Genomic DNA, 19,465 nt, shown 5'->3' with positions numbered 1-19,465 from the left:
AGCCAATACGATGTCACTCAGAAACTAGAATAAAGACCAATTGAAAAGTTGCTTAGAATTAATCCTTCTTTACTAAACTAACGCTTCATTTAAAGGCCAAGCGCCCCTTTAGGACAGAGCCCAATAACTAATAACTAATAAATGCGTTTTTTGCTTTCAATACACTTTGCAACATTTAGGGGCAGATTTAGCAATAGTCAAAGTGAATTTTTTCAAATGAAAAAAATCAGGTCCTGCGATCCGACCGCCGTATTGGCAAAAATTAGAATTTCGAGCTATTTTTTGTGTACTTCGACTAGGAAATAGTCCAAATAAGATTTGAATTTGAAAACAATTAGAAAATCTGAATATTGAAATGTATTATGTGTCTCTTTAAAAATTCGACTTCGACCATTCTCCATCTAAAACCTGTCGAATTGCTGTTTTAGCCTATGGGGGACCTGCTAGAACCCACTTGGAGTTAATTGGCGGACTTTGAAAAGTTTTTTCCTGGGAAAAACTTTGAATCGAATTTGATCGATTGCGCTATTAATTCGATTAGTACGATTCAAATTCGGCCAAATACGGACCTATTCGATCTAAAACTGACCTATTCGACCCAAAAAAACGTTAGAAAATTTTGGTTGGTCTTTTTGAATTTTGAAGTTTTTTCAATTCAAAATTCGACCCTTGATAAATATGCCCTGTATACTTAGGGGCAGATTTATCAAAGGTCCAAGTGAAAATTCGAATAAAAACAAAATTCAAATTTGGAGCTAATTGTTGTGTACTTCAACTAGGGAATAGTTTAAGTTCGATTCGAATTTGAAAAATAATAGAAAATTCTAATTTTGAAGTTTATCATATACTGTCTCTTTAAAAATTCGACTTTGACCATTCGCCATCTAAAACCTGCTGAATTGCTGTTTTAGCCTATGGGGGACCTCCTAGAACTTATTTGGAGTCAATTGGTGGACTTTGAAAAAAATGTTTATTTTTTTGGGAAAAACTTGGATTGTACGATTCGAATGTGCTATTACTTTGATTCGTACGATTCGGATTCAATGTAAAACTGACCTATTTGATCGAAAACAAACCTATGCGGCCAAAAAAAACGTTGAGTTAATTCTGTTCGTTTTTTTATTCGAATTTAGAAGTTTTTCAAATTCGAAATTCAACCCTTGATAAATCTGCCCCTTAAAAGACATTTTGTGTAAAAAAAAAAAAAATAAGAACGTACCAGTACATTATACTCATTTAGATCTAGAAGAATTGTGCTTAAAAAAGTAGTGTTTCAGGCTGATTTATTGAATATTTCGGCAAAAACCCTAATAATCCCTCCCTGAATTTCCAGGCTGTGCACTCAGATCACTTCACTGTAGGACAGGAACCAATCAGCAGCTAGCAGGACCTGATAGGGAACTGAAACCTGTCTGTGCTTGTGTGACTGCAGGGCTGTGATTGGCCGTCCCCCTGGCACAGGTCATTAGGACACGCCCACCCCTCATCATTTGAAACCCAGACAGGGACCAGAGAACATCTATAGGGAGCTCCAATAAAGGGGCTATTTTTAAAGATAATATTAATTTTTAGCCCCATGTAAAAGCAACACCATATATTACTTATAATTGCCTACAAAATTAGGGTTTTTTCATTTATCCTGTATGTCTCCTTTAACATCTGCCAAACACTGTTTTCAGTTCAGTTCAGTTGGTTTCAGATTGTTCCCCAGAAATAAAGACCAATTGTTTTCCATCTTTTATTTTTTTACCGTTTTTTTTTTTTTCAAAATTCAAGTTCCAATTTGCAGTTCCATTAGTTGGTCCGTTTCTCAGTAGAATATAAGTGGGGAATATAAGTGCAACTATGAGGTTTAATGAACCTCAGGGATTCAGCTCAGCAGGGACAAACACATGGATCAACTAATGGATTAGTTACAGGGTCGCTGACCCCCCCCTCCCGCAGCTGCTTAATAAACACATAAGAAGGGGAAACATGAAACTTTATTCTTCAATATTAGAAAAACTATTACAAATAGAAAATAACTGGAAAAGGGCTTTATTTCTGGTTAAGTATCTGACACCAACTAAGCAAAAAAAAAATTTTGGAAGGTGAACTACCCCTTTAATACGTGAACAGAAAGTACCCGGGGCCGCACTGAGCCCAGCTGGTATTTACTAATGACTCTCTGCCAATCAGATGACACAGTGAGACAGACAGAATGGGCTATAGAGGAACACCCTGCGTCTTATTCCCTTCCCTTTAGATTGTAAGCTCCTTTGCACAGGGCCTTCCCGTGCCCAGTTGCTCACACAAGGAAAGAGCTGATGATTTCCAGAACTTGCCCAATTGCTGCCCTGCCCACAGTGCACTTTCATTATGTTCCCAATTACCGTCACATTTATTATTAAAAATGTTTCCAAGGTTTTCTATTTACATTCCCCCTCTGCTCAGTGCAGGGAGTTAGTTACAGCTCATCATTGCTTTACGGCTACTTACTGGGCCAGTCACATACCAAGGGGCAGATTTATCAAGGGTTGAATTTCAAATTGAAAAAACGTTGAAATTCAAAAAGACCAACCGAAATGAAGTCGAAGGGTTTTCTCTTGGACGAATAGGTTGAATAGGTCTGTATTCGGCCGAATTCGAATTGTACAAATCAAAGGAATAGCGCATTCAATCAAATTCGAATCAAAGTTTTTCCCAAAAAAAACTTCAATTTTTCAAAGTCCACCAATTGACTCCAAATAGGTTCTAGGAGGTCCCCCATAGGCTAAAACAGCAATTCGGCAGGTTGTAGATGGCGAATGATCGAAGTTGAAGTTTTAAAGAGACAGAGCCATGATAAATTTTCATTATTCTAATTTTTTTAAGATTTATCAAGGGTCGAATTTTGAATTTGAAAAACTTCTAAATTAGAATAAAAAAAACTAAAAACTTTGAAAGTCTAATAAAAAAACTAACGGAATTAACTCAAAGTTTTTGAATTGTACGATTCTAAGTTTTTCCCAAAAAAGAAAAATTTTTTTCAAAGTCCACAAATTGACTCCAAATAGGTTCTAGGAGGTCCCCCATAGGCTAAAACAGCAATTCGGCAGGTTGTAGACGGCGAATGATCGGTCAAAGAGACAGTACATGATACATTTTCATTATTCTAATTTTTTTTAAATTCGAATCGAATTTTGGACTATTCGATAGTCGAAGTACAGTAAAAAATAGCTCGAAATTTGAATTTAAAAATGTGAATTTTCACTTTGACCCTTGTTAACGCTGCCTCTAAATGTGTGTAGCCTTACAGAGCATTTGTTTTTACATGACCCCCATTTCAAAACTGGAAAGCGTCAGAAGCAGGCAAATAAATTTAAAAAAAAATAAAAATGAAGACCAATTGAAAAGTTGCTTAGTTGAATTAGCCAATCTATAACATAATTTAAAGATGAACCGGCTCTTTAAACCTTTGTTGGTTGAGAACTTGCCCCACAGGATCCTGCGTTGCCCCAGGGCTCACTCTGCATAATAAATAACTGGGAGACAATCTCTATTGACTTTAATAAGGAAAGTGACGTCTTTCTGGCTTTTCTCTTCCACATTCAGATTAGCCTTAGAGCATTTGGTTTTTTTTTTTGATGGGGTCAGTGACCCCTTTTAAAGCTGGAAAGGGTCAGAAGAAGGCAAATCATTCAGAAACTATAAAAAAAAATAATAATGAGAAAAGTTGCTTAGAATTAGTCATTCTATAAGATACTAATAGTTAATTTAAAGGTGAACCGCCCCATTTAAGGGTCTGCAGATAATTCCCTGTGTTGCAGGTGCCCGTGGCCCGAAATCTAACAGAGTAAGTGATGTGTCTCATGGGTGAGGCCTGAATGAAAAGAATGAAAGGAATGTCAGCTCTGTGGGACATAATGGTACATTCTCAGACATGTAAACCCCGGAACTAATGAAGGCCTCGTCAAAGGAGCTTGCAGAATAGCACAGAAATCTCGTTGACTAATAGAACTTCCACAATCCTGTCAAACACCAGCCCATAGGCCATTCAGTATACAGGACATACCTCCCAACTGTCCCGTATTTTTAGAGGGACAGTCCCTCTTTTGACAGCTCAACCCGCAGTCCCTCGTTTGTACTGGAAAGTCCGATTTTCTCAGCACCGAACCGGCAGAAAAAGAAACAATGTTTCTAACTGAATTGGCTTTTGGCAGAGCCCAGAACAGCCACAGCAGTAGATAAGATACTTTTGTTACAATTTTGAGATAAGCAAATAAGTAATTGTAACAATATAAGATAACAGGTTCCTTGGGAGAAGTTAGACTCATCTTAAAGGGAAATTCACCTTCATTAGAAAAACTGTAATAACTGAAAAAAACACAGAAATATGTTCAAACTTTCATAACCTGCTAAATTTTGTAAAATGAACATGGTAATTAGGGGGTGTGGTCACAAAATGGCCATGGTTAAACTGAACAAGTCAACTTTTTTGTCCCTCTTTTTGTTTCCAAAATGTTGGGAGGTATGTACAGGAAGTTAAAGGAGATTGGCTGAGCTTTCTAACCAATCAGCCCCTGAGCAGTCAGAGACAGGACAGAAGATCCTGGGAATAGTAGTTCAGCAAGAGCTGCAGGACATGAATGTTTATAGTAGCAATCAGGATCCATTGTCCTAACTGGAGAGAAAATCCACATTTTATACAGTTTTAAGGCAATAAAAGGTCAGTAGCTGAACGAGTTCTGATCATGAACAAATAATAAAATATTCTTTCCAATACATTCAATAAAACAAATATTCTCCCGCGTGAGACCAGGACCTTCAGCAATACAACGGCTACATTTGCAGATTCAGAGGGGATGCTGGGAAATGTAGTTCACAACAGCGGGAAAGTGAATAGAAAACACACACTCGCCATAAACAGAAAGCTGACATTTACTGCTGAAAACAACACCGGGATCGACAACAAATGTGTGACGTTCAGTTCTGCAATAGATTATTTTACATTCGTTTTAACTTAAATAACATTTGTATAAACATATTGAAGATAAAGGGACAGTGAGCCCATTTTTTTTTTAATGGCGCCTTTGTATTTGTGTAGTGGAAACAGGAAAAGATGATTCTGTGACGGGTTTGGGGTCTTCCCTTGTTTCTATAAAGGGGTTACTATCCCGGGAGCCACAGAGAACAACGGGGGGCGCAAACAACCCGCTACATGTTTATAGCAAGGACAGAAAGGCAACATATGAGAAAAAACAAGAGCAAATCATCATTCTATCCTAAATGAATTCACCATTCTATCCCAAATGAATTGCTGCAGGTCTCTGCCCTCCGTCTGGACACAGACACCTGCCCCTTTAAATACAGTAGTATACACAGTCCTCACCTGGGTCTGCTACTTAGCACTTGCCCCATGGCAGACAGTAAGGATATGGCTAGCGGGTCCTGCCCATAGTGCGCTCTGCACCCCAAACTGGGTTTTGAGGGGGAGGGGTCTCTTCATGTTTCATGTTTAAATGGGTAGTTCACCTTCAGGTTAACTTTTAGTATGTTCTTAATTCTAAGCAACTTTTCAATTGGTCTTCATTATTTTCTATAGTTTATGAATTATTTCCCTTCTTCTTCTGAAGAGAGTCTAAAAACAAATGCTCTGTAAAGGTACAAATTTATTGTTATTGCTACTTTTTATAACTCATCTGTCTGTTCTGACCCTCCCCTATTAATATTGCATATTCTCATTCAAATCAGTGCATGGTTGCTAGGGGAATTTGAACCATAGCAACCAGACTGGTGAAATTGCAAACTGGAGAGCTGCTGAATAAAAAGCTAAATAAGTCAAAAACCACAAATAATAAAAAATGAAAACCAATTGCAAATTGTCTCAGAATATCCCTCTCTACGTCATACTAACAGTTAATTTAAAGGTGAACAACCCCTTTAAGGTGAGACGAGCTGAATCTGGGCAACTTTAACACTTATGCCATAAAGCAAATGTTTCAGAGATTTTACGAGGTCAATGTGAGTGATGGGGCAGGTCTCAGAATAGAACAAAGATGGGACATGGGGCAGAAAGTGAAGATATTCCTTCCAGTGGATGAGAATAGCGATTTCTGAAACAAACTGATAAGATTTTAGCCTTAAACCTACTAAGTGGTGCTCCAACCAAATAGCAGCATATCCAGAACATAAGATAACAATATAGGGATACAACAAATCCAGGATTCGGTTCAGGATTCGACCTTTTTCAGCAGTATTCGGCCGAATCCTTCTGCCCAGTCGAACCGAATCCTAATTTGCATATGCAAATTAGGGACAGGGAAGGAAATTGTGTGACTTTTTGTCAGAAAACAAGGAAGTAAAAAATGTTTTCCCCTTCTCCCCTCTAATATGCATACGCAAATTAGGGTTCAGATTCGGTTTGGTATTCGGCCGAATCTTTCACAAAGGATTCGGGGGTTCGGTCGAATCCAAAAAAGTGGATTCGGTGCATCCCTATAATAATACTCAAATAAAAGTGACAATGACTGATATAATGTCCTAGAGCAACTCAGGGGCACTAAGCTGCTCAACGTTCTGCAATTGGTCTTTTCTTTCCGTGTCAGTCGGCAGGTTATACAGGAACTTCTGTCTCTTTGTAAAAGTCTTCTTGGCAGTGATGGGGTTAAAGGGGGTCCCAACGAAGGGAAATGTGTTCCGTAAACTTTTATACTTTCATTAAAAGCAATTTAAAAAAAAAAAGCCCACAGTAAAATCCGAGTCTGCTGATTGGGTGACAAAGCAACGACCCGGTAGCTTAAAAGTTTTTAAAAACACTTAACGTAACCAAAGAATCCGGCGCTTCCCCTTTAATTAAGCGTATTTTCCTGACGTCCCTTCTGCGCGAGCTGATGAATTTACCTGCCCCATGGAATCAGATCACTACAGATATACATCAAGCTTCCCTTTCCATCCAAAATGGCGTCAGTGACCCCAAATGTTTTGCTGCACAAAAAAAAAAAAATTCAGATAAAAGAAACGGAAAAGTAAAATTTGGTCTCGCGGTATATAAAATCCAAAGCCAGGGGGCGCTATGGGGTGCTGGAGCTGTGATATTTGACAAAAGCGATGGCCGCCAGTTCCTTACAGAATTCTTCCAATACAATCACCCCTTCCAACAGCGTCATGTGATCCACCCTAGGGAAGGAATAAAGGGGAGATTTGTTTTAGGTACACGCAGTGCAGTGGAAAGGCAATTAAAGGGCAAGTACAGATGTTGTATCAGGGCCGATTCCCACAGTCTGGGGTGAAGCTGCTGCTCCGATTCTTAGGAAAGGTCAGTGGCACTAGCAACGTACCTGGGATTCTAACCTCATGGCTGTGCCTTTATCTGGACAAATCAGGTTTTATTTATTCTGGGCTTTACTTGTCCTTTAACAGGGCAGTTTGATGGTTACCCTCATCTAAATACCAGGAGACAAATCCCTTTTATACACTGCCTGGGGCACAACTGGGACCCCCTTGAGTATCTGCCTAAAAGCAAACAAAGTCCAGTATCTCTCATGTTGGTGCCACAAACAGAACAGAACAAATCTCTTACATCGGCCCGTCGGGTTCAAGGCCCAACAATCGCTTTCTCACAAGAAGGAGTTTTGGGGTGAACTCTGGGATCCGCTGGATTCTCACCATGAGGTCTCCAACTACCTGTGGGGGAAACGCAGGACCTGATATGAACATGGTGCATTATGTATAGTTTATATCTATATATTATACAGGAGGGGGTACTTTATTCACTATGTACAAGCAGAGGCGGAGTCTGGCTGGGGGCGAGGGCAGAACAGATCTCCAATCAGAGAGCAGATAAACACACAAGGCAACTACGGATGCACTGAATTCAGGAGTCGGTTTGGGATTTTGCCTTTTTCAGCAGGAATCCCAATTTGCATATGCAAATTAGGGGGGAGGGCTATCACGTGACTTTTTGTCACAAAACAAGGAAGTAAAAAATGTTTTCCCCTTCCCACCCATAATTTGCATATGCAAATTCGTTTTCAGTTCGGTATTCAGTCGAATCTCTGGCGAAGGATTCGGGGGTTGGGCCGAATCCAAAATAGTGGATTCGGTGCATCCCCAAAGGCAACACATGACTTTGGTCTCTTAGAATGGGGTTGCCTCTGTCAAAAAGTGGGGTGTCCCCGGCACATAACAGCAGAACAAAATGGCGCAGGTACTTACCCTGACTATAACAGAGAACAGAGAGCGACATCCGGGCGCCAGGTTGACGTAGGGGTCCAACAAAAACTCGTGGACGTGCGGATGGGGGAACAGTGAGAGCTTGGACAGCACCGACGTTACTTGTAAATTCACATCATAGGGCTACAGGGAGGGAAACAATAAACACACTGAGCTGGAGTTTTAGTTGTTTATAGAACAGCTAATTCTAAGCAACTTTTCAATTGGCCTTCATTTTTTCTTTTTTATAGTTTTTTAATTATTTGCCTTCTTCTTCTTCTGACTCTTTCCAGCTTTCAAATAGGGGTCACTGACCCCATCTAAAAAACAAATGCTCTGTAAGGCTACAAATGTATTGTTATTGATTATTTTTATTACTCATCTTTATATTCAGTCCTCTCCTATTCATATTCCAGTCTCTTATTCAAATCAGTGCATGGTTACTTGGGGAATTTGGACCCTAGCAACCGGATTGCTGAAATTACAAAGTGGAGAGCTGCTGAATAAAAAGCTAAATAACTCAAAAACCACAAATTAAAAAAGAATGAAGACCAATTGCAAATTGTCTCAGAATATCCCTCTACATCATACTAACAGTTAATTTAAAGGTGAACAACCCTTTAAACAGGTCTCATATGATCAGGGTGGGCCCTATTGTCTAATGGGGATCTTTCTTCAATGTCCCCAAATAACAAACAAAGGAAACCGGTACCTGATCAAGGATTCTGCCCATCCTGTCAAACAGAACCTTCAGGAAGTGGCCCTCAAAGAAAGGCGCCTCCAAATTGCACTTGTCAATCGCTTTGGCAGCTCCCGGCCAATCCCAGCGCAGGCAGATTGCACAGTATTCCCGGAACTGGAAGGAACGACACGAGGAAAACGTTTGTTATTGGGAGTCTAAGCACCCAGGAGCAACAGGGGGTCTCTCAATGGGATCAGGGCTACTTACCTGCCTGTGGGCATCTCTGAGGTAAGTGTCGTATCCTGTGCCCTCCACCTGGTATGAAGATTTCGCCTCATCGGGGACCAAGCAGAGAAAGCTGAGGGGGAGCAGTAAATATCACAACTGCTGCTGCTCAACTATAACCCCCAGAATCCTTACTGTGCAGCACAACCTACAGTTCACTCACCTGTTTACGATCTTGTGCACTTCTGTCTTGCCGTCAGTCCTGTGGTGCTCGGGGGTAATGGGGGGCGAGGCGCTGAGCCATTCTTTGGAGAACGTGTTTTCGAGGGACATGCCTGTAAAAATGGGATCTTCTTCCAAATCTCTGGAAAGGAAAGAGAAAGAGCCGCCATTAGTGCACATTCCGTCTAGCCACCCAAGTTATTAAAGGAAATGAAAAGGATAATTAAAGGGGAACTTACACTGCCCCCGGGATCTGTCCATTCTCCACAATGTCTTTATCTTCAGGGCACGGGGGTTTGTACTCGGTGTAATTCCGTTCCTCCAGGTTGCGCAGAACCAGATTGTACAGAATGTGCTCGTTGGGCTTGTGGAGGAGGTGCTCAAATAGCCGCAGGGTCATGATGCTGATCTGCAAGACGATTTGCAATTGCTTTTTATTTTTTATTATTTGTGATTATTTAGCTTTTTTTTATTCAGCAGTTCTCCAGTTTGTAATTTCCGCAGTCTGGTTGCTAGGGTCCAAATTCCCCTAGCAACCATGCATTCATTTGAACATAATATGGAATATGAATAGGAAAGGCCTGAATAGAAAGATGAGGATTAAAAAGTAGCAATAACAATACATTTGTAACCTTAAAGAGCATTTGTTTTTTTAAATGGGGTCAGTGACCCCTATTTGAAAGCTGGAAAGAATCAGAAGAAAAAAGGCAAATAATTAAAAAACTATAAAAAAAAAATAGGGATGCACCGAATCCAGGATTCGGTTTGGGATTCTGCCTTTATCAGCAGGATTCGGATTTGGCCGAAGCCTTCTGCCCAACCAAACCCGAATCTTAATTTACATATGCGAGAGGGAGGGAGGGAAATCACTTGACTTTTTGTCACAAAACAAGGAAGTAAAAAATGTTTTCCCTTCCCACCCCTAGTTTGCATATGCAAATTAGGATTCGTATTCAGTTCAGGAATTTGGCAAATCTTTCGCGAAGGATTGGGGGGTTCGGCCGAATCCAAAATAGTGGATTCGGTGCATCCCTAACAAATAAAAGAAGGCCAATTGAAAAGTTGCTTAGCTTTAAGCTTTAGCCATTCTATAACCTACTAAAAGTTAACTTAAAGGTGAACCGGCTTTTTAAACCTTTGTTGGTTGAGAACTTGCCCCACAGGATCCTGCGTTGCCCCAGGGCTCACTCTGCATAATAAATAACTGGGAGACAATCTCTATTGACTTTAATATGGAAAGTGACGTCTTTCTGGCTTTTCTCTTCCACATTCGTATCAGTCGAGATGTTACACTTACACGTTATTAAAAACGAGAAACAGAATTCTGGGGGTCACAGTGTTAATTACGGGGTGTCATTAGCAAGAAAGGATTTCTGTATTCAGAGATGATATTCTTGTTGCAGAGACTCCCCTTCCTTTTATAAAGGTATAACCCTACAGTCAGTGTTTCCCTGTGCAGTCTCTAACCCAATCGTTTCTTCTCTCCTCAGTCATGTGACAGGAGCCTAACGAAAGAATCAGCCTGGGGAAGGGGGTTAATGAGTGTCAGGCCCAATTAGAATGAAGCCCCTCACCTCGTCTGAGATGTGATTGCAGTGCTCAATGAGGCGGTGGCGCAGTGGGATCTTGTGGACGTCCCGTAGTATTTCGGGGTCCCTGTGTTCCCCCAGAATGAAATAGACGATCTGTTCCAGAAGGGATTCGGATGTGACCTGCCGGACAATGCGGTGGAGCAGAGCTGTAGCCGTTAGAATTCCGATCTCAGACCTGGGAGGGGTGTGAATGGTGGTACGGGTTAAAGGGAAAGTAAAGTGTAAAATTGAATTAGGCTAGAAATGCTGTATTTTGTATACTAAACATAAACTTACTGCACCACAAGCCTAATCAAACAAATGATTTATGCTTTCAAAGGGGGTCACCATCTTGTAACTTTGTTATAAATCTTTGCAAGACCAAGACTGTGCACATGCTCAGTGTGGTCTGGGCTGCTTAGGGATCGTCATAAATTATCAAAACAGCACAAGTCAAATAATATCTGCCAGAAGCCGATACAACAAGACTGATTAATAATCAGAATATACAGACTGCACTGGCTCCTGTGTTGTCATGTAATCTAATGAGCATTTTTATAGTTTTTGTATTGTTTAATATAAACTTTATCCAACTCTGCAGAACCAGTGGCTACAGCAAAATAATCCTCCAAATAGAATCCCAGTTTATCTGTTTAAATCTGGCTCCATGATCTTTGTCCCTGCAGCTGGAGTTGGAAACAGTAAAGGGGATGTAAAGGCAAAAATAAAATCCAATACAAATCTCTACACAGTCGCCGACTGCTCTACAGGGAAACAAACAAAGCTGCTTGAGTTCTGCATGGCTGGGAAGTAAGGCGGGGGCCCCCCCTGCTGTTCATAAGTATGATTGTTTCCCTGCAGAGCAGTTAGGGACCGTCTGACAATTCCTATCCACAGCAGTAAATGAAGGGAGAATGTCACTGCATACAGTCAGGTTTCTTATAAAAACGGTACATATTTTTTAATTAAAGTATATTGGAGATAGGTTTCTTTTTCATTAAAGAAAGTAAAATGGGATTTTACTTTTTTGCCTTTACATGCCCTTTAAGAGCTGGGATTGGTGTAGAGCAGAAATATCGTCGGGGCCTTAGTCCAATCAAAAGCGGATATATAATCACATGTAGCACCTCAATTACCCTAGGATCAAATTTAATTTCTGTCACTTCATTTGGCTTTGGGGCAACTGTCCAACCATTTAATTTCCTACACTGGTTGCTCAGTCCGAGACCTGCCCATATATCACTGGAGCCCCCCTAAATACTTACGTCTGCATGAGTTGGGGTTCCATGACGCCAACCAGGAATTTCTCCCGCACACTTCTGGCCATAGCGGAGGCAGCGATCTGAATGGGAAGAGGGGGAATCCAGTCAATATAAGGACAGGCTTGTATTTGGGGGTTCAGGGGGTGAATAATGAAAACCAACCCTGTGCGCTTCTTTGATCAGCTGATCACAATAGTCGAACCAGGACAGGAAGGAAATGAGGGCTCTTTTCCCGGGAAACGCTGAGGCATCTTCCTTAACACTGTACGAGTCCAGCCTGGAGCAGGGAGAGAGCAAAGGCTGAACCCCTATTCCTCCAGTCACCCAAAATTTGTGTTATAGGGTCCAGCACTATCTGGATATAAAGATGGCACCTCGCTAGGGATGCTGGGAAATGAATATTTATTTTGGTTTCATTGCTAGTTACCCCCAGTTGATGCCCTCCACTGTTTCAATATCCAGAGGGTCGATGGAGTGCGGCAGAGCCTGGTACAGGGAGGTGAGTCGGTCGGTGAGGAGTTGGCACAGGGAGGTGCTTTGCGTTAGGCACTTGGCGGCTGCCACCTCAGGTAAACTCACCAACAACATGAGCCCCTCACAGGCCTTCACTGCAATCCGGCCGTCCTGATAAAGGGAAAGCGCAGCATTAATATTAATGTTCATGTGCCCAAGGGACATCCATTAACAATTTATGGTTTCAATAATAATAATAATAATAATAATAATAATGAGCTCACCGGACTTTTTGTGAGGTTTAACAAGGAGTTCACCAGATTGTAATCCTGCTGGATGTGATTGGCCGACGCTTCTGATGATGCGGAAGGTTTCAGGTCACCTGACGGGGATTTGGGATCATTTCCAGGCTCTGCGTTGGCTCCGACGCTTCTCTCCAGCTGCCCCGTGTCATTCAGCGGCTCTTGTTGGGCACTGCCCCCCGGGACACTGTAACCCCCAGACTGAGGCGCCTTGGACTTGTTCTGAAATCAGCCACAAAGTACAAATGTCATTGATGAATGAATGAATGAATCGTGGATTTGGTTCAGGATTCGGCCTTTTTCAGCAGGATTCAGATTCGGCCGAATCCTTCTGCCCAGTTGAACCGAAATCAAATTTGAATATGCAAATCAGGGGCGGGGAATTAAAGCGTGACTTTTTGTCACAAAACAAGGAAGTAAAAATTTTTTCCCCTTCCAAATTAGGATTTGGTTCGGCCGAATCCAAAAAAGTGGATTCAGTGCATCCCTATTGAGAAATAATAAACCCCTCCCCCGTACAACTGGCACCCACACCCACCTCCAGGAAGAAGTTGACCAAATACGGGTCTTGCTTTAACTTGGCGCATACGATGCACAGGAACTGGATTTCTTCGTTTTCCGTCGGATTGGCCAAGACTTCGCCGCAGAGTCGGATCAGTTTCTGGGGGACGAGCGAAAGGCAAGTCAGGGAATAAAATACTGGCTCCTCCTCCTCCTGCCCGGGGGCAACCTGTCTAACTGGACCCCCTGACCCATCTGAGAGTAGGGGCAGACAGACATATTTAACCCAATCAGGGAACCCTGTGATCATGTGACGCAGTAACAAAGGAAAGACCTGGGTCAGGTTCATCCAATGGGAGGAGAGGACTGTGCCCAATGCCTGGGGGGGGGGGGTTACCTGTACGGGTCTGTGCACGTTGATGTGAGGAAGAAGAGGCTGCCGGATCCTTCCCAGAAGTTTTGTATAAAAAACCAGAACTTGCTGCTTCATTCCTGGGGGGCACTGGGGGGAGAGTAGAAAGAGTTAAAGTGATATTATTACTCCTGGGTCACCCAACATTGAATAACCAATTGCCCCACACAATATCCCCCTAAAGAATCCGGCCAATCGGCCGCTCTGTGACTCAAGCCCCTCCCCCTAATTTGATTCACTCACGTCGGCTTTCCCCAGGGTGTAGAGGGTCTCTAGGACCTTGTGGTGCAACAAATACTCCATGCAGGGTCCCGTCTCCCCCGACTCCCTCTCATTCTCCTCCTGCACCAGAATCTCCAGCATCTGCTCCAGGTGAGAGGGGACATTCGTATCCGTCACTGGGGCCTTGTCATCTGAGCAGGGAAACAATTCAAGGGTTAAATTCAATTAGAAACAAAAGTTAACCCTTCCCCCTGCAGCCAAGGGGATCTGGGGGCCACACCTGTTTGTTTCCCTTCCTGTCCATTGTGGGCACCACCCCCTCTTGTGTCCAATCAGCATGTGCGTCAGAGAACAAACACACAATCACATGACACAATTGCACCAGCTGCAAGGAATGTATTTATTTGTGTGTTGCTTCCTCTGTCTCAGCTGAACTTTATCTCTCCCAGTCTCACAGACTCATCAGTCAGTCGGGTTATAAATGTGAAATAAAATATGGCGCTGCCATGTGTCTTGTGCGACTCCAGCTGTGTAGAATCCCTGCCATAAAGCGAGGCTGAGTTCAGCGACTGATTATTGGTGTGGAAGTGTCAGACTCACCAGACGTCTCGATGTAGTAATGGGTGATGGCTTTCCAGTGATAGACAAAGTCTTCTTGTAGGGGCAGGGAGGGCGCGAGCTGTGGGGAGAGAAACACAAACATCAGCACTCGGGGAGTTGCGTTACCTGCTCAGGCTTAACCCCTTCATAACCAGGAGTCACTGACAAACTCCCGCTGATTGTGACCTTGTTGTTTGTAGTTTCACTGGCAAGACAAACAGTATGGCCGCTCCCGTCCCTCATCCGTGAGGAAAAGTCTACAAAGGACTAAACTTTCTGCCCAATAGAGACGTCTGTGCCAAAAGCTCCTCCCTGTGTGTGAGACTGGGGTACAGCAGCCCTGCACCAAACACTAACACTGTACCCCAATCCATTCATCTACAGCATGAGGGTTCCCCCAAAATAGAACCAATGAGCAGCAGCTGCTGTACTGCCAGTCACATATATCATATATAGGGATGGGTGAATTTGACCCGTTTCGTTAAAAAGCCGCTGCCGGTGAAATGTTGCAGACGCCCATTAAAGTCTATGAGCGTCAAAAACATTTTGTCACGCATCATATGTCACATGTATCATATATATATATCTTAGTCACATATATCATTTATATATATATCTCAGTCACATGTATCATATAGATATATATATCTCAGTCCTACAGCCGGAGTCACATATATCATATATTATATAATACAAAAAAGCCATGAATATCCTGTAAATGATATCCTTACCAACGGTGACTAGTGATGTCATCAGTTATAAACTGTGAGTTCTGATCTCATTGGTTATCATCGGAGCTTAGCGATGTCATTTCTGTCACACGACTCACTGAAACTTGTGTATTATAATAAAAAAGTAAATTATAAGGATATTAGAAGTCACCTCGGAGTTCCTTCAGCCTCGTACTTTTATATGGTCATGGAACTCCTCTGTGACTTATAATATCCTTAGAATTGACAAGAGGGGGCACTTTATTCACTATATATTTATATAAATATCAGTCCTACAGCCGCAGTCACATCCAGACGCATTAACCCTCTCATTGCCAGGGAGGCTCTGGGTGTGGGAAGTGACACCTGGAAGGGACAGAATTCCCCCGACTCTCAGGCCAAAACCATTTGTTGTGTCGTATTTATATAATTGTCTCCATCATGTGGGGAAATATAACTGTAATAGTGTCGCTCGTCTGCCCCCCCCCGTATTCACATCTGTCCCCCCCGTATTCCCCTCAGAGGAGTGAAATGAGAGTATGGGGTTAATTCTCGTATTGATTAAACCGAAAACTCATTTTAACCAAAGTGTAAGACGTCGAATGGAAAAAACCAAAACTCATAAGGGGGGGGAGGTTTCTAGTGACAGTCGCCCCCCAGTCTATACGATTCTGTAAATAAAGACCAAGCGCAACAATGTGACTTGTTTCCTCCCAGAACATTTCGTAGAACCTCCACTTGTCTCACCTCTGACTTTCACTTCATTTATTGGAGGAAACAAATCACATTGTTGCGCTTGGTCTTTATTTCTCTATAAAACTAATGATTATTATTTTGGGTCCTGAATTCAATTTACTGGATTTACTCAGAACTGGGGGGGGGGCTCATTTCACTCAGCAGAAATCTGATATCACTGACCCCCAATATATAAACAACCCCCCCCCAGGACACACAGTGACCCCCAATAATCAGACTCCGCCCCCCCGGGCCCCTCACTCACCGCCTCCACCGCCTGATGTAAAATAGACGAGATCTTAGAGAACATCTTGTCCCTCCGCTGCTGCAGCTTCTCCCGAGAGAACTGGACGATCCGCCGACCCCTCCGCGACTCCAGGTTGAGTCTCTATCCGGAACAATAACCGCGTAACCGGCACATCCGCACTCACCGGAGGGGACACTCGTTACTGACGCACCGGAGGGGACACTCGTCACTGACGCACCGCCGCCTCACAAACACTCCGACTAGAGACGATTGCGCCACCTGCCGGCTGAGAGCTGATACTGCACTTACCGTAAATACCTGTGTATGATGCCTCCACCCACTGACAGAACGCCGCTACTGGATCTACTCTTACTGTATCCACATAAGGAGAATACTGCCCCTCTGGCCGAGTAATGCAATTACATCGTCTCCTGCTGTTCATCTAATGATTCTGCTGCCACCTACTGCCCTGGTACAGGTACTGCATCTGCCCTTACTTTCTCTTCGAAAGGACACTGCTGCCACCTGCTGAAATACATTGGTACTGCCCTTACTCGAGTTACTGAAGTCTAGAGCTGCACTTACTGCAATAGCACCAGGATTGATATTGTATGTACCAAATAAAACTGCTGTACTAGTGTCTGTACTTAGAGTCCTGCATCAGGTCAGGTACCCACGAAACACCAGCAAAGTGTTCGGGTAGTAGGGTTGCCACCTGCTCAGTATTTTAGCCGCCTGGCCTGTAAAAATGTTGCTTGATGCCAATGTTATTTATAGGGAAAAACCATAAAAATATAGGAAGGTCAGTATATTTTTTTTTTTGCCTATCGGGCAGTTTTAGGCAGAAATGTCAGATTCCTTTATATTAAGGGTAGATTGCAGGGTAAGCTGCCTGGGGTCCCACCAAAGGTGCAGGGCAGGTCCCTCCCACCCTCCCCTAAGGTTAGAGCTCAATTTGTTCCCTTATCTGTCTGATTAGGCTCTACTGTAATGTCACTTCGGTTTCACACGCCCCAGCTCAGAAGGTAAGTAAACTTGTGAGCAAATGTGTTGGTCTAGATATAGAAAAATATTGGGTGGTCATTGTGGGTCAGGTCGCTGGTCAGAAAGTCTGGGTGAGGCATAAATCTGCCCAACTGGACCTACACAAGACTCTACCTGTACTGCACCTGTCTTTACTATAAGTACAGAACTATGCTGCTGCCACCTGCTGCTATGAATTGGTATTGCTTTTGAGGATGGTGCAATACTAATGAATGTCCAGTGAGTGGCAGCAGCATCTGTAGTTATTAAAGGACCAGTAACATCAAAAAAAAATATTTTAAAATTCGTTAGTGCACAACAAAAAATAAACACCAAGACAAATGAAACTTTTAAATAGCAAAGCATTTATTAAGAAATAACTTACAGAATGTCCACTTCCTGTCCTCTTCAGAAACGGCGAAAAGGCGACCATCCATACAGCAGAGATCGATTTCTCCTCCCTGGCTATTCACTGACAGGCATCGTCCTTCATCCTCCTCCCGGTGTCCAGCAGCAACAGTGTCACGGGCTGTCCTCTCCTGCAAGCGCACTAGTCTTTCTCCCACATCATCAGTGCAGCGGCCAGTAATAGTTTGAGCTCCGAGTTCTACAAGTGAAACTATGAAGACTCCATTCGGACCTGAGCACACGGACCAAGCCAGTGCTCTGAAACTTAGTCCCTCAGCTTATCCCTCAGCGCAGACAGCTGGTGCGTTTGCGTCTCGGGCCACAGACATTATCCAGCACGTAACAACTCTGAACGCTTCCGGTCTCCCGTAAAGTTACCCGGCCAATCCCAGGCGCATCTACCAGTTGAGGGGGTGGTGAACTCCTGCGGCCGCCTGCTCGTGGATTGCAGGGAAGAGAGGGTGCCTGACCCCCTTCGGATGAGCATAGGAGCCAGTGGAGCTGATGAACATGTTGTGCGGATGATGATGGGGGGAGCCGGCGGCTGGGTGCTGCTCCCCTAACATGACAGAAGTGGTCAGTTCCCTCCTGAGGATGAAGAGTAGCCAGAGTGAGGGTGAGCGACGCAAACGCATATGGGAGAAAGACTAGTGCGCTTGCAGGAGAGGACAGCCCGTGACACTGTTGCTGCTGGACACCGGGAGGAGGATGAAGGACGATGCCTGTCAGTGAATAGCCAGGAAGGAGAAATCAATCTCTGCTGTATGGATGGTCGCCTTTTCGCCGTTTCTGAAGAGGACAGGGAGTGGACATTCTGTAAGTTATTTCTTAATAAAGGCTTTGCTATTTAAAAGTTTAATTTGTCTTGGTGTTTATTTTTCATTGTGCACTAACAAATTTTTAAATATTTTTTTTTTGATGTTACTGGTCCTTTAAGGAATATTTTCATTTATCCAGGTCATGATACTCAGAATCAAGTAGCAATAAATCTAAAACAACTGGACTTGAATCATGAGCAGCAGCAGGAACCATCTATGTGTGTAACTATGTGTATATATATATATATATATATATATAAAATACACAAAAGCCATAAATATCTTGTAAATTATATCCTTATAAACGGTGAGTTCTGATGTCATTTCTGTCACATGACTCACTGAAACTTGTGTATTATAATAAATAAAGTACCCCCAGTTGCAAAATATGAGGATATTAGAATTCACCTCGGAGTTCCATGACCTGTATAAAAACACTCGGCCTGGGGCCTCGTACTTTTATATGGTCATGAAACTCCTCTGTGACTTATAATATCCTTATATTTTACAATAGGGGGCACTTTATTCACTATATAGCTACATGTATGTATGTAAGCCAATCAATCTCCCCCACACAGAGCCATTTAAAGATGTTATATCCGATTCCACCACTAGAGGGCAGTGTTTGCAAATATATTTTACCTGAATAATGAGTGTGACCAACTGGTTTATTCCATTCTGTACAAAACAAGGGAAACCTCATTACTTTGCAGGAACATCTAGAGAACAGAATGATATTTGAGATGAAAGATTTTAAACTGGTTCTTGTGCATTTTCTGCCAAGGGCCGAAGAGAAGCAAAATTATCATTTGAGAAAAAATTAATCTGATTTTAGCCAATGGACTTTATCTATAGTTAATTAAGCAGAAAACTGTGCAATTCCATTACAATTCCGATTTG

The 19,465-nt window shown here is 42.6% G+C and overlaps 1 protein-coding gene across 1 annotated transcript; it reads right to left on the bottom strand.

Moving 5' to 3' along the window:
- Positions 1-5,825: 5,825 nt before the first annotated feature.
- On the bottom strand, positions 5,826-16,585 carry fhip2a.L (FHF complex subunit HOOK interacting protein 2A L homeolog). The gene is made up of 17 exons (XM_018224989.2): positions 16,335-16,585; positions 14,625-14,703; positions 14,046-14,215; positions 13,788-13,892; positions 13,428-13,550; positions 12,872-13,111; positions 12,562-12,758; positions 12,297-12,411; positions 12,138-12,214; positions 10,876-11,068; positions 9,541-9,710; positions 9,303-9,443; positions 9,122-9,212; positions 8,885-9,028; positions 8,176-8,316; positions 7,541-7,644; positions 5,826-7,137 (listed from the first exon to the last, which is right to left on the bottom strand). Exons 1-17 carry the CDS (start codon positions 16,377-16,379, stop codon positions 7,032-7,034), a joined length of 2,241 nt encoding a protein of 746 aa, XP_018080478.1. The 5' UTR covers positions 16,380-16,585; the 3' UTR covers positions 5,826-7,031.
- Positions 16,586-19,465: the final 2,880 nt, after the last annotated feature.

Source organism: Xenopus laevis, chromosome 7L (assembly GCF_017654675.1).
Source record: "Xenopus laevis strain J_2021 chromosome 7L, Xenopus_laevis_v10.1, whole genome shotgun sequence".
NCBI classification, from domain to species: Eukaryota; Metazoa; Chordata; class Amphibia; order Anura; family Pipidae; genus Xenopus; species Xenopus laevis.
This window is presented reverse-complemented; position numbering and strand designations above follow the sequence as displayed.

Bases quoted from the DNA above. Each gene is read 5' to 3' on its own strand.
- fhip2a.L (XM_018224989.2), bottom strand. From the start codon at position 16,379: ATGTTCTCTAAGATCTCGTCTATTTTACATCAGGCGGTGGAGGCG. The intron at 14,216-14,624 runs GTGAGTCTGACA...TTCCCTGCTCAG, and splicing joins TTACTACATCGAGACGTCTG to ATGACAAGGCCCCAGTGACG. The intron at 12,215-12,296 runs GTTGGTTTTCAT...CTTCCCATTCAG, and splicing joins TGATCAAAGAAGCGCACAGG to ATCGCTGCCTCCGCTATGGC.